The sequence below is a fragment of the Hyaena hyaena genome, unplaced genomic scaffold (genome assembly GCF_003009895.1).
Source record: "Hyaena hyaena isolate Hyena2069 unplaced genomic scaffold, ASM300989v1 scaffold_127, whole genome shotgun sequence".
Taxonomy (NCBI): domain Eukaryota; kingdom Metazoa; phylum Chordata; class Mammalia; order Carnivora; family Hyaenidae; genus Hyaena; species Hyaena hyaena.
The window spans coordinates 3,425,681-3,439,950 of record NW_024080758.1 but is presented as its reverse complement, the minus strand read 5'-3'; the positions used below and the strand labels follow the sequence as shown (position 1 = coordinate 3,439,950).

Here is a 14,270-nt window from a genome sequence, read left to right as displayed (position 1 = left end):
CCTGACTGAAACTTTGACAGGGCCGAGTTTTCTACGTTGGACATAATTTCCTCTCACGGTCGTGAAGGCACTGCTGGGCCGGTTGATGTCCGGCAGGGCCGTAGAGTCTCTCTGCCAATGTGAATCCCAGTCCTTGTCACCTACACTCTCTTCCTGGAAGATTCAGTTGCTTTCCTTTACGTCTGGGGTCCTGCAGCTCTGGGACATTTCTCTCTCTTTGTGTTGGGTGCTTGGTGAGACTTTCAACCCGGAAGCTCGTAACCTTCAATTCTGGGAATTTTCTTGTAAAATTTTCTTTCTTTCCTCTTTTTTTTTTTTTTAAATTTTTAATGTTTTATTTATTTCTGAGACAGAGAGACAGTGTGAGCAGGGGAGAGTCAGAGACAGAGGGAGACACAGAATCCGAAGCAGGCTCCAGGCTCTGAGCTGTCAGCACAGAGCCTGATGCAGGGCTCGAACCCACGAACCATGAGATCATGATCTGAGCCGAAGTCGGACGCTCAACCGACTGAGCCATCCAGGCGCCCCTCTTGTAAAATTTTCTTAATCACTTGTCCCTTGTTGTTTTCTTTTCTTTATTAAGTTTATTAATTTTGAGAGAGAGAGGTGGAAGGGAGAGAGCAGAATGAGCAGGGGAGGAGCAGAGCCAGAGGGAGAGAGAGAATCCCAAGCAGGCTCTGCACTGTCAGCACACGGAACACGGAGCTCAATGCGGGGCTTGATCTCATGATCATGACCTAAGCCAAAATCAAGAGCCGAGGCTCAATGGACTGAGCCCCTTGGGCGCCCTGCCCCCTGGAAGGTGGGTATTGGGATTTGGGCCTCGCGGACTCACCATCTCTACCTTTTCTGCCACACCACTCCTCTCTCTGCCTCTGGACTTTCAGGGACGTTGCCTCAATTCTAACATTCCACCTCTTCTAGTTAATTTTTTCTTGTGGCCATCACACCTTTCAATTTCCTAGAACATTTTCTTTAATTCTCTGAATGTTCTTTTTTAAAAAACTTCTTTTTCTTGTTTTCATATATACACTACTCTAACCTGTGACATTGTTCATTCATTGTTTTAAAAGTTTTCATCTGTTCTCTCCATTCTATTTCCTTTGAGCTTCTTTTGGTTTGTCCGACTGACTTGGCTTCTGTCTTTCCTATGCAAGGCAATGAGCGGCTCTATGGTTAAAGGCAAGTCTTCTCCAGGAGTCAGTCCTCAGTGTGGGACAAAGTGGGTCCGGGCCATTTGCAGGAAAGCCTTCAACGTGAGTATCTGGAGGTTTTATCTCCTGGACAAGCAGGTGCTTTCCCCTAGAGGAAGAGACCAGCTGCCACGGTTCTAGATGCTAACTGCAGAAGGCATGCTAAGGTGCTCGCCATTCAGGTGGGAAGATTTTCATTCTGCCCTCATTTTCTGTAGAATACCCTTCCTTGAGTTGTGCCTCATCCAAGCCCACATTTCCTCTAGTTCAGGTGCTCGAAGAAACCCACCTCAGCCTCCCGTTTGGCAGAAAGGGCATATAAACAAGTGTTTCCTGTAAAGCCTTCTGGCCCAACCTCCTGTTACCAGCCCAGCCCTGCATGCTTGACCTTTGAGACACCTCTTTGTTTCCCACACCCAAACCCTTTCAGGCGGACTTGACATTCTGTCTGTAGCTGCTCAGCTATCCGCCTTCTCTGGTGTAATAAGCCAGTTGCCACCCATCCACTTATTTTCCAGCTTCCAGAACTTTCTGGATGTCACATCTGCTGCTGCTTCCTCACTGATTCTGTCACTGTGGGTTTCTAGATTAAGAATCCCTTTCTGGGGCACTGGGGTGGCTCAGTCAGTTAAGTGTCTGACTTTGGCTCAGGTCATGATCTCATGGTTCATGGGTTGGAGCCCCACGTTGGGCTCTGTGCTGACAGCTCGGAGCCTGGAGGATTGCTTTGGATTCCATGTCTCACTCTCTCTCTGCCCTTCCCCTTCCCTCTCTTTCTCTCAAAAATAAATAAAAATTTTAAAAAATTCCCTTTCTGAAACATTTCAGTGGTGTTTCAAGAAAAAGTAAAGGTAAATGTTTGATCCACTATGTTTAATCTAAAATATTTTCTGAGTTTGGAACAAGTATGCGTTCTCATATAAAACGTATAATGTTAATGTTTCTTTTTTTTTTTTAATTTTTTAAAATGTTTTATTTCTAGGAGAGAGAGAGAGACAGCGTGAGCAGGGGAGGGTCAGAGAGAGAGGGAGTCACAGACTGAAACAGGCTCCAGGCTCTGAGCTGGCAGTCAGCACAGAGCCTGACGCGGGGCCCGAACCCACGAACCGTGAGATCATGACCTAAGCGAAAGTCGGACGCTTAACCAACTAAGCCACCCAGGCGCCCCTGAATGTTAATGTTTCTGTAACACTTAGCACGAGTTTCTGTTGCCTGTGCTCCTGAACTCAAGGATCTGGGGAGCCGGGCCTGTTACTCTTGACTGCATTCGCCTCACACCTACTAATAAAAACGACTCTGATGAAATAAAAATGGAGTAATAGCTGAGTGTGTGACAGATGCTTCATACATACTGAAGTAAAGAGGTCTTTCTAAAAGAAGAAGTTAGACTTAATCTAGGTTCTAATACATAATCTCAGAAATGTCCACATCTCTCAGTTACCCTTTTGTCTCCCATTCCCCAATGAGTTCTCTCTTCCTTTAAAGTTTCATTTATTTTTCTAAGTAATCTCTACCCTCAATACGGGGCTCGAAGTCAAGACCCCAAGATCAAGAGTTGCGTGTTCTTCAGACTGAGCCAGCCAGGCACCTCCCATGAGTTCTCTTCAAGGTTAGGTGCTCGCTTCGGCAGCACATATACTAAAACAAGGTTAAAATCCCACCCCTCCATTCATAATAATAAGACTAAACCATGCAGGAATTAACACATGACTTCTACTTTCTGAATACCTCATTAATTAACCTTACGCACAAACATCTGAGTGGTATCAGGACTGAAGAAGAAATTTTCACAGGACTCTAAAAACAAAAATACTTAAACTAAGTATGAAATGTTGATAATGTACAGCTTCTACAGAGGCGAATTCAAAACTAAAAATGTACATACCCAGTCATCAGGGAAAAACAAGTTAAAACCACAATGATATTCACATCCACTAAAATGACTACAATAAAAAAGACTGACAACAGTAAATGTCAGCAAGGATGTGGTGCCACTGGAATTCTCATGTACCACTGGTGGGCTATCAAATGGCGTAACTACCCTGGAAGACAGCTTGGCAGTTTCCTAAAAGCCTAAAAATGTACCTTCCCTATGATCAGCAACTCCACCCTCAATTCTTTATCCAAGAGAAATGAAAACATATACCCACAAAAAGACTTCAGAGTTCCTAGAAGTTTTACTTATGATATCCCCAACCTGAAAACAACCCAGATGTGTGTCAACAGGTGAATGGATAAACAAATTGTGGCCCAGAAAGCAGAATACTACTCAGCAATAAAAACGAATGGACTAGTCATACATATAACAATATAGTGATTCTGAAAGACAGTGTTCTGATAAATTCTATTTATATCCAGTTCTAAAGCAGGGAAAACCCTCCAATAATAACAGGAAGCACCGGGTTGCCCGGCACTGGAGGTAGAAGGGACTAACTGTAAAGAGGAGAGGGAGGAAGATTCTGAAGTGATGAATATGTGCTACATCTTGATTGGGGTAGCAGTTACATGAGTGTATACAGTTGTTGAAACTCCTCAAATTACATACTAAACATGGGTATATTTTATTGCATGGAAACTGTAGCTCAATAAAGTTGATAAGGGATGAGAAGGGAAAGGTAAGTATAAAAGCCGGGATGGGGGCGCCTGGGTGGCTAGGTCAGTTAAACGTCTGACTCTTGATTTCAGCTCAGGTCATCACCTCATGGTTTGTAGGATGGAGCCCCGTGCCCGGCTCTGCACTGGCAGCACAGAGCCTGCTTGCGATTCTCTCTCTCCCCCTCTCTCTCTGCTCCTCCCCAGCTCACATGCACGCTCTCTTTCTCTCTCTCAAAATAAATAAGTAAACATTAAAAAAGAAAAACAACTCAGGATGATGGTTTTCTCAAGAGGTACAGTGAAAGCAGGAGGCGGAACAGATAAGAACACAAGGGTAGTTAGTTGTAAGAGAAATGACAGTAATTTAGTCCTTAGTTGGGCAGGAGGTTTGCAGGCCCTCATTTAGTTTTCATTATGTAATGCATATTATTTTTTACATATGAAATATTATTTGATAAAATAATTAAAATATAAAATTAATAAAAAACACATGGATTCTGGGGTCAGAAAACCAGGATCTAGCTTTGGGTTTAATGAATTCAATTCCTAGATAAGTCACTTCCTTGAGTTTCTTAAAAATGACTCAGCCTAACTTATATTGGTTGGTAAGAGGAAGAGATGAACTAACACATATGAAAGTATTTTGAAAATATGCAATACTATGTAGATTACTTGAAGACAAAATAACGGCAGATTAATTATAAAAGTTATAAAAGTGATGAAAAACAGAGAACATTAATAGAACACCAGAGGCAGGGGGAGCATAGTGTGGGAAGGAGGAGGAGAAAGAGCAGTGAGCATATATGGAGTTTTTACCTTGTGGCAGGCACTGTTCTAAACTCTTAACATGAAATGACTAAAATTTTTTTAAAATGTTGTTTATTTTTGAGAGAGAGAGAGAGGCAGAGCACGAGTAGGGGAGGGGCAGAAAGAGAGGGAAACACAGAATACAAAGCAGGCTCTAGGCTCTGAGCTGTCAGCACAGAGCCTGACGTGGGGGCTTGAACCCACGGACCATGAGATTATGACCTAAGCCGAAGCTGGACACTGACCCAGCCAAGCCACCTGGCTCCCCATGAAATTACTACTTTAATCTATGTAAGAATCCTAAGAAATTAAGTGCTATTACTGTCCACACTGTTGAGCTGAGGAAAGGGAGGCTCAGAGAAGTTAGGCAACTTGCCCAAGGTCACACAGTTTTAAGTGGTAGAGACAAGATTCAAACCAGACAAATCTGGCTCCAGAAACAATGACTTTATTAACCACTACACACAAAAAAATGGCAAGTCCAAGGAATATGGAGAGAAAGAAAAGGGAAACAAAAGTCTAGTAGTACTACATGTTGGACACTGTTAAAAATGAGAAATGTGAGGTAAAACAAGAATATATTTAATGCCAATCATTTATCTTAATTTTTTAATTAAAAAAATTTTTTTAAGTAAGTTTCCTTCCCAGCATGGAGTCCAACGTAAGACTTAAACTCACAACCCTGAGATCAAGACCCAAGCTGAGATCAAGAGTCAGACCTTTACTGACTGAGCCACCAAGAAGCCTCAAAAATACCAATCATTTAAAGGATTATTTTCCTATTTCTCATTTTCTTACAGTCTTACATTTTTATGCATTTATTCAGAAAATAACCAAACTGAGGAAACTGGCTCTGGGATAGGTGACGTGATTCTTTAATTAAAAAAAATTTTTTTTATTTATTTCTGGGAGAGAGAGAGACAGGACGAGCAGGGGAGGGTCAGAGAGAGAGGGAGACACAGAATCTGAAGCAGGCCCCAGGCTCTGAGCTGTCAGCACAGAGCCCAACGCAGGGTTTGAACCCACGAAATATGAGATCATGACTTGAGCCGAAGTCGGACGCTTAACCGACTGAGCCACCCAGGCACCTGGACTTGATTCTTTAAAAGGTAGTGTTTCATTGGACTTGGCAAGACTTCTCTCCCCAGAACTTCCTGCACACCTTCCTCATCAGATGGAGGTCAGTGAGGGGTCTGCACTGTGAGAGTCTCTGAGATGCAGAAGGATGCTGTGTCCAGTCAGAAACCAGAAGACCCGGGTTCTAGTTGTGAATCAAAGCACAAGCGAGTGACTTAAATGTGGTAGCTCAGCGTCACCTCATCTGCACCACGTTATCTCTCGGCAGACGATGACGTACAAGTAGTGCCGAGCTTGACCTTGAGCCTGGCAACCAGTGCTCACTGGTCAAGTCAGTCAGCAAGTAACACCACTGTTCCCAGACACCAGGCCACGGGGACACATCTACATCCAAACTGGGTGGCTATTTGTGAATTTCTCCTCTTTAAGATCTTTATAAAGCTCGTTGTACTACGATTTCCAATATAAAATGCTCCAAAAAGAAGAGAAAGCCTCTGTGGTATGCAGTATGGAGGTTCCTCAAAAAATTACAAATAGATTTACCATATGATCCAAGAATTCCACCACTGGGTATTTACCCAAAGAAAATGAAAACACTAATTTGAAAAGACGTGCACTCCTATGTTTATCGCAGCATTCTTTACGAAAGCCAAGATATGCAAGGAACCCAAGTGCCCACTGATAGATGAATGGATAAAGAAGATGTGGTGTATATACATAGGAGAATATTACTCAGCCATTAAAAGATTGAGACCTTGCCATTTGCAACAACATGGATGGACCCAGAAGGTACTGTGCTAAATGAAATAAATCAGAATGACAAACACAACTACTGTATAATTTCACTCACATGTAGAATCTAAAAAAAAAACAAAATCAAATGAATAAACAGACAAAAGCAGAATCAGACCTATGAATACAGAGAATAATCCAGTGGTTGTCAAAGGGGAGGAAGGTGGGAGGTTGGGCAAAATGGGTGAAGGGGGGGTGAGAGACACAGGCTTCGGGTTACGTAATGAAGAAGTTGAAGGAACAAAAGGCACGGCACAGGTAACATTGTCAATGGTACTATAATAATAGTGCTGTATGATGACGCATGGTAGCTAGTCTCGCGGTGAACACAGCATAATGTATAGAACTGTTGAATCAATATGTTGTACACCTGAAACTAATGTAACATTCTGTGTCAAGTATACTAAAAAAAAATCAGGTACTTACTTGTAGGATATATGTATTTTTTTTTTTAATATTTTTTTATTTATTTCTAGGAGAGAGAGAGACAGCGTGAGCAGGGGAGGGTCAGAGAGAGAGGGAGATACAGACTCTGAAACAGGCTCCAGGCTCTGAGCTGGCAGTCAGCACAGAGCCCGACGCGGGGCCCGAACCCACGAACCGCGAGATCATGACCTAAGCGAAAGTCGGACGCTTAACCGACTAAGCCACCCAGGCGCCCCGGATATATGTATTTTTTAAAAAAGATCAGGGATGAAAAGTAGGAAAAGAAGTTTGCATTTAAAAATGTAAAATAGAGGGGGTGCCTGGGTGGCTCAGCTGGTTAAGCATCTGATTCTTGGTTTCAGCTCATGTCATGATTTCTCAGTTTCGTGGGTTCAAGGCCCGCACTGGGCTTGGGGTTCTCTGTCTCCCTCTCTCTGCCCCTCCCCTACTTGTACTATTTCCATCTCTCTCAAAAAATAAACTCAAAATATTTTTTAAATAAAAATGCAAAATATAAAATAAATTTTTATTTGGAGAAAAATCTAATTCTTAAAAAAAAAAAAGATGAGGAGACAGGAAGAACAGAGTATATAGTAGGAATGACCTAAGGTAACATCCCAAATTCACCTCATGAAGAAAAGGGGATAAAGATATGGGGGGGAAGGCTTTGTAAAGAGAGAAAGGCAAATTCAACAGAAGGCAGCGTCCTCCCCCTCCCCTGCACCCCCCTCCCGTTCTTCCTCCTTCTATGTCTTCAGGCAACTCCATCAAAACACCTGATGCCGCCTGTTTACAAGCAGGGCAAACAGGCCCAGGGACATAAAGCCTCAGCCCATAAATCAGTACTAAAATCATACTTCAGGAAAAAGAAACACCCCCAAATTTATTTATCTTTATTTTCTAAGTTTTTATGGCAAACATACATTAATACTGTAAGAAAGAGTTCCTGAAAATCTTTTAACTTCTGGCATGAGGCACCAACTGGTATAAAATATATCATAAATACTTCAAAAATGTACACATGGAAATTAAAGTACACCATGTGTTAGACAATTAAAAAAAGGAACTATAGGTGAATTACGAAGAAACAAGAGTTCTTAAAATGTCTAGATTCACAGCACACATTTCTGGTAAAGTATAATAATTGTTGGTTTTTAAACAAAAAAGGGTGTGCAAATATGCCAAAACTAACTCTGTTTCAGAGAATTTTTGTACAGTTTTGTTACAATCTGTTAGATATATACAACTACCTACTGAACACATGGAAATAACTTTATGTTTTTATACGAATTTAGATGTTGTAATTTCTATGACTAGGTATCTAAAAATAGAGTTACACAATATAAAAAAAATTTCACTTTGCAATTTGTCTGGTAAGAGAGGTAAACGCATGCAAAAAAAAAAAAAAGGAAATGCAAAAACAGTCCCTGTAACACTTGTAAACTGTGAGAGGCAGGCGTCCCTCACGTCCCTCTCTAAATGCAAGAACATACCCGGCTCTTTGGCTGTGGCTCCGCTTTCATTTGGATCTTCAGAAACTATTAAGGGAGTAAAGCATTTCCTTCCCAGAGGCTTTTCTATGGCTGCTCTCTAAAGAGTTAAAAAAAAAAAAACACAAAAAAAAACTTTTGGGGAAACTGCTGCATTAAATTTAGAAATTTGAAAATAATCTGAGAAGGGTTTTATTATTTCCCCAACAGTCCATACAACAGACATAGGCCACTTAACATTTTTCCCGTCAATATTTTCGAGGAAACTGTCTCTTACCTTATGTTTGGATAAAACAGGACTGTAGAAGAAAAGAGAAAAAAAAGATTTTTTAAAAATTGCAGCAGCAATACTCTTCCAAACAAATGTCACTGAAATGGCTGTAAAAATAAAATATAGCTTCTCTGGATTCTAAAATTAGTGCAGAACATTTCCACTGCTGAAACATTACCACTGGTTCACACAGTTCAAAGGGCAGCTATATCGTGTGTTAGCTCTTAGATAAGCAAATACTACTGAAAACCCCCAAGGAAGCTGAGATCCCGGGAGAAAAAGGTCAACATTCTGCTAATAGCATAAAGAGTATTTCACACACATGTTTTTCAAATTTCAGTTTATGTCATTATAGTCTGAAATAGGTTATGATGGAAAATAATTTTACTAGCATTACAGGTAACAAAAAAGGTAATTTTGAAAGAATTATTTTAGGGAATACCAGAGATAACAGAAGGGATATGTCCACAGAAAAGGTATGCACAAAAATACAGCCATTTTATTCAAATATTCAAAAATCAGAAACAGTCTGAATGTGTATCAACAGTATAATGGACAAATGAATTGCTACCCATACAGCAAATCCAAACAGGAATAAAACTGAGCAGATCACCAGTAACATGCATCAACATGTAAGGCAGACATAACACAGTGATAGGCAAAGGCAGTTAATACAAAAATCTACATTCTGTTTGATTACATTTTCAGAATTATAGAACAGGCAAATATACTGCCACAGAACTTAGACAGTGGTTACTTGCGGGGGGTACTGACTTGGTACCTGTATGCGGGAGCGTTGTGAGGGGCGGGGCTATTTGGTATCCTGGTCAGAGCAGTAGTTCCATAGACAAATATGTAAATGTAAAACCTCACGGAGCCTACGCACTTCAATGTGTATGGAATTAAAAATCATTTTCTTTTTCTTTTTTTTTTTTTTTAAATGTTTTATTTACTTCTGAGAGAGAGAGAGAGAGAGAGAGAGAGAGAGAGAGAGAGAGAATCTGAAGCAGGCTCCAGGCTCCGAGCTGCCAACACAGAGCCTGATGCGGGGCTCGAGCCCATAGACTGTGAGATCATGACCTGAGCCGAAGTCGGACGCCCAACTGACTGAGCCCCCCAGGGGTCCCAAGAAATATTTGTTTTTAAATAATCAAAACATCTGGGGTGCCTGTGGGGCTCAGTCAGTTAGGCATCTGACTTCAGCTCAGGTCATGATGTTTGATTCGTAGGTTTGAGCCCCGTGTCAGGTTGTCTGCTGTCAGTGCAGAGCCCACTTTGGATCCTCTGTCTCCCTCTGCCCCCCCTCACTCTCTTTCTCTCAAAAATAAACACCAAAAAAATTTTAAATAATGAAAACATTGGCAACACACTAAAAAGTATTAGTTCCATGGGAAAGCAGGGAAAGTGTCTATACTGAATATTTTGAAAGTAAGAAAACAATTTCCTGGGGCACCTGGGTGGCTCAGTTGGTTAAGTGTCTGACTCTTGATATTGGCTCAGGTCATGATCTGACTCGTGAGTTAGAACCCCATGTTGGGCTCGGCTCTGACAGTGTGGAGCCTGCTTGGGATTTTTTTTCTCCCTCTCTCCCCTGGTTGTGCACATGAGTGCTCTCTCTCAAAATAAACAAACATAAAAAAAAAAAAAAAGACAGATTGCCACATGTAGTGCCTTGTTAAATCAAACAAACAACTTCTTTACCTATTTGTAAAGATTCCATTATTTTAAACCTCTATGAAGTGAAAGTTGATCTATTTATAATATGGTATGAAACTGGGTTATAATGCAGAGTCCCTAAAAATACTATTTCAAAGGTTCAAATGAACTGAAGACAACTGTTATCACGAGAGGTGAATGAGCATCATTTCTGAATCCACAGTGATTCTTCAGAGCCTGATCTCCAAAATAATCAGACCCTGAAGCAACTATCCGATATAGGAGCTAAACAACAATTAGTTGGGTCTATTGCATTATTAACAACCTGAGTTTCAGTTTACTCTTTGTGATTCTGGAGGAAAAGGAGATAAAGTTATCAACAGAATGGAACCTTTCAGCTTCTGAATATTGTAACAATTAGTTAAATATTGTACTCTTTCTGCTTCCCACTATTAGAGAAATCTTACAAATGTGTTTTTACTACAATGTACAAACACTGGCAAACAACTACAATAAAAAATCCTAATACATGCTTTTTTCCATTTGAATCACCTAATCTCTTAACCAAAAAGAGACCAAAATTAGACGTGATAATTTACAATTTCTGATTAGAAGGTGCTTTGAACTTATGTAAAGTTGAACTTTCATTACAGGGCTCAGGCTAAGAAACTGAGATGGAAGCTGAGAAAGAAACCTAATCATTTTATTTTACTGTTTTAATTTCTCCAGCTGAAAATATCAACAGAGAAATAAACAACAGATCATGGATTTCAAACACTCAGTGCTACAATCTTCTTCAATACTCTCCTCCAACTCATTCTACACAAACCCTCATGTACTCACTCTTGATGTGTTGAGCAAAATTTGGTAAGCCGTTCAAAATCTTCACCATTAAATCCTTTTTCTGAATTCCTTAGAGATGGAACTGTAGGTGGCTGTACAGTTTTCCATTTTGTTTCTAAAAGTAAGATATTTGTTAATTACTGCCTGTTACAAAACATATTTAGGAGGGCAAAAGTTGTTAGCTGGTGCTGCTGATAAAGATCATCCCGCAATCTTCTCACACAACCCAAGTTAACACTGTTACAAACAGCTAAGTGATTACTTTTCAGGAGGAGTAAATACTATCCTGGAGACGAAATTAGCCACCAGGGCATGCCAAGGCAGCAGAAGAAATGTAGAGTTGTCAGTGTTCTTTTCTTGCCGTTGACAGGGAAAGCAAAATACAAAGAGAGAAATTTTCTCACAGTGGCAGTGATTTGTGGTAAAAATGCCACTTTCTTTGCAACGTGGACTTGACTGGAAACACCTATTTCCTGACTTGCAAAACCAGGTCAGATATGTTAAATTTCTAGATAGGAACATGCTAGATGACTGATAATTGCACATCCCATGTCTGTCTGGACTTACCCCATTCTTCTTGAATGGCAGAGAGATTTGCGAGCAATTTCTCATGATACAGTCGCTCAAGCTGAATGAATTTCATTGCTTTCTCATCTGAATAGAAAATTTGAGGAAAACAAAAATCCGGACTCTTTACATTTAGCCTCATATCTGAAAAAGAATGTCCTATACAAATTGTGAAATTTGGAGCTTACCAAAAAATGAAGGGCCTCTAAAAATTTTTTAAGTTTAAACAAATCTTGTTAAGTAGGGCTTTCTGGTTCTGGAGTAGGTGAATTCTCATACAGTATGGGATGCCACAGCTGCGTGGGTTCCATTCCAGCAGCAAACAGAAACTAGAGGAAGGTTTTGATGTTCAAGGAATGCCTGCTTGTGAACAGATCGCTAGCAGAATCAATCAAAAGTAATTTAATTGGAAATAGGACCCACAGGGAATCCTAGAATCTAAGTGTTTCTCATTTCTTCCCCCTTAAATCACTTTCTGTCAAGCAACTGCGCTACCCTGTCAGTCAAATGTGTTCCTGACTCCAACTCACCTTGGCCCTCTATTTATTTCTCACTGAAGCCTGTTCTCCCACAACACCAAAGGGTTACATGCCTGAACAAGGACAGAGCACATTATATGGGTCTTTTGTAGAAATTTACCCAACTGGCCAGAGTGATTCTCAGAATTGCGTGATTCTACTCTACTTCTGCCTTCTCCATCTGTATCACACACTTAACATAATATGAGGTCGTGATAAATTGTCCAACTGTCTCTCTTTCTTTGGGCCATGTTCTAAATGTTGACCCTGAAGGAAGGAAGGAAGAGAAAAAACTCTCCGTTTAGCTCTTTGCCTAATAACGGAGGTTCGTCCTCGACCTTACACTGGGGATCACAAAGTGGGCCAGGGGGAAGCAGGGTGATTTCATTTCCCTCTGCCCTAAAGTTTACCAATGTTTCTCAAACTTTACTGGGTGTAAACATTATCTGGAAAACTTGCCAGAATGCATATTCCAGGGTCTGATTTCCAGAAGCTCGGATTCTCAGGCCTGTGGATTTGTATACTATGAGGCTCCCCGAGATGTGGGTGCTGGTCTGCGCTGCACTAACAAAGCACTTGTTACTGGGCTGGAAAAGTGTTCTAGCTTCATTTCCACCAGAATTAGATTTCCTTCATACTTGGTCATGAACTGCCACTGTCTGAAGTCACCAGTTTGTTTGATAGGGTTCAGGATAATACTGCTTCTCCCACGATCTGCTCAGAGAGGTAGTGAAAGTCAACAAGGTTAGGAGGAGAAACAAATCACACAGATGGGGAAATATAGGTGACTTTAGGCACATTCTTTCTAGAGAGTAGATACTGGGCCATCCCTGAATAAGAGAAGGCATTTATAAAAAGGCCAAATGGCTGAGGAAAATAGGAAAAAGCTATACAAAAGCTGAGCTCATAGGTGGTCTCATTTGATAGCATTTCTCCTGTGTCTATCACAAATGAAGAATTCAAATTTCCTTTTGCAGCTAAAAGTTATAAGAAGAAAGTCATGAGATTTACCATGTGTAGTATGACCATAGGAATATCACTTGACTTGGACTTCTGTTTTAATTCAGAAGAAAGAAAATCCAGTGGATTTTAAATTATATTTTTCAGCAATGTGTTCCCCCCTACCCCCCAAACATACAAATATTGAAATTACAGTAAAATTGGGCTTCTACATGGCAGGTCAAATTTGGGTGGTTCTAGAGAGAATTTTCTATAGTAGCAGAAATTCTATACATGTTGCTTTCTGAGGTGGTTACATGGGTGGACATAGATTTTAAAACCCACTGAAAACAACAGAAATAAACATTCTTTTGTATGTAAATTTCCATTTTAAAAACATGGGCAGTTCCGTCTGAGTCATATGAATTTCTTCCTGTAATTAAGAAAAGGATACAGTCTTCCTCCTGGAAATACGACTCTGCTATCTGTTAAAACAAACAAACAAACAAACAAAGACAGGAAATTAGATTCATATTTGGATGGAAAAGGCAAAGCTGGAAAAAATCAAGACCTTGACACTCTCAAAGTCTTTGACATCAAACTATGAAAACTCTTATTCACCAGGTGAGAAGAAACCTGCCTGCAGGCATGAGACACATCAATGAGGTTGCTTATCACAAGCAGTGTAAACAGACACATTCTTTAGTCTTTATACAACCTCTTTTCTATTCTATTTCACATCAAAGCAAACTTCACTGATTCATCAGAGTTTAGAAGAACTCTAAAGAATGAGGAAAACGCTACCTAGGCTTATAAAGATACAACACGAGGGAAAGAGTGACTATATATTATAAATCAAAAAGTGAAAATGTGTCAAGTCACATGAGACTCGTTTGTATTTCACAAACTACCCCATGGGACACTGACTTCTGGTTCTCTTTTGATATTTCACAAAAGGCCAATAGTGCTAATGGTTGAGCAATGATGTCAGGAATAAAAGGCCACACGGTATAAAGGGCACTGGATAGGGGGTCCTGAGCCTCAGGATCCAGACCAAGTCAAGGCCCATCAGTTACCAGATTCATTCTAATGCATA

The 14,270-nt window shown here is 40.5% G+C and overlaps 1 protein-coding gene across 4 annotated transcripts in view; it reads right to left on the bottom strand.

Annotated features, from left to right (window-relative positions):
• CNST (consortin, connexin sorting protein) overlaps positions 1–14,270 on the bottom strand; it is a 112,587-nt gene that overhangs the window by 22,432 nt on the left and 75,885 nt on the right. For all 4 annotated transcript variants that reach the window (XM_039237475.1, XM_039237477.1, XM_039237478.1 and 1 more), the window contains 5 exons: positions 13,629–13,659; positions 11,718–11,804; positions 11,151–11,265; positions 8,658–8,679; positions 8,384–8,480 (listed from right to left, as the gene is read on the bottom strand). In XM_039237475.1, coding sequence (XP_039093406.1) covers positions 8,384–8,480; positions 8,658–8,679; positions 11,151–11,265; positions 11,718–11,804; positions 13,629–13,659 — 352 coding nt within the window. The remainder of the gene's footprint in view (positions 1–8,383; positions 8,481–8,657; positions 8,680–11,150; positions 11,266–11,717; positions 11,805–13,628; positions 13,660–14,270) is intronic.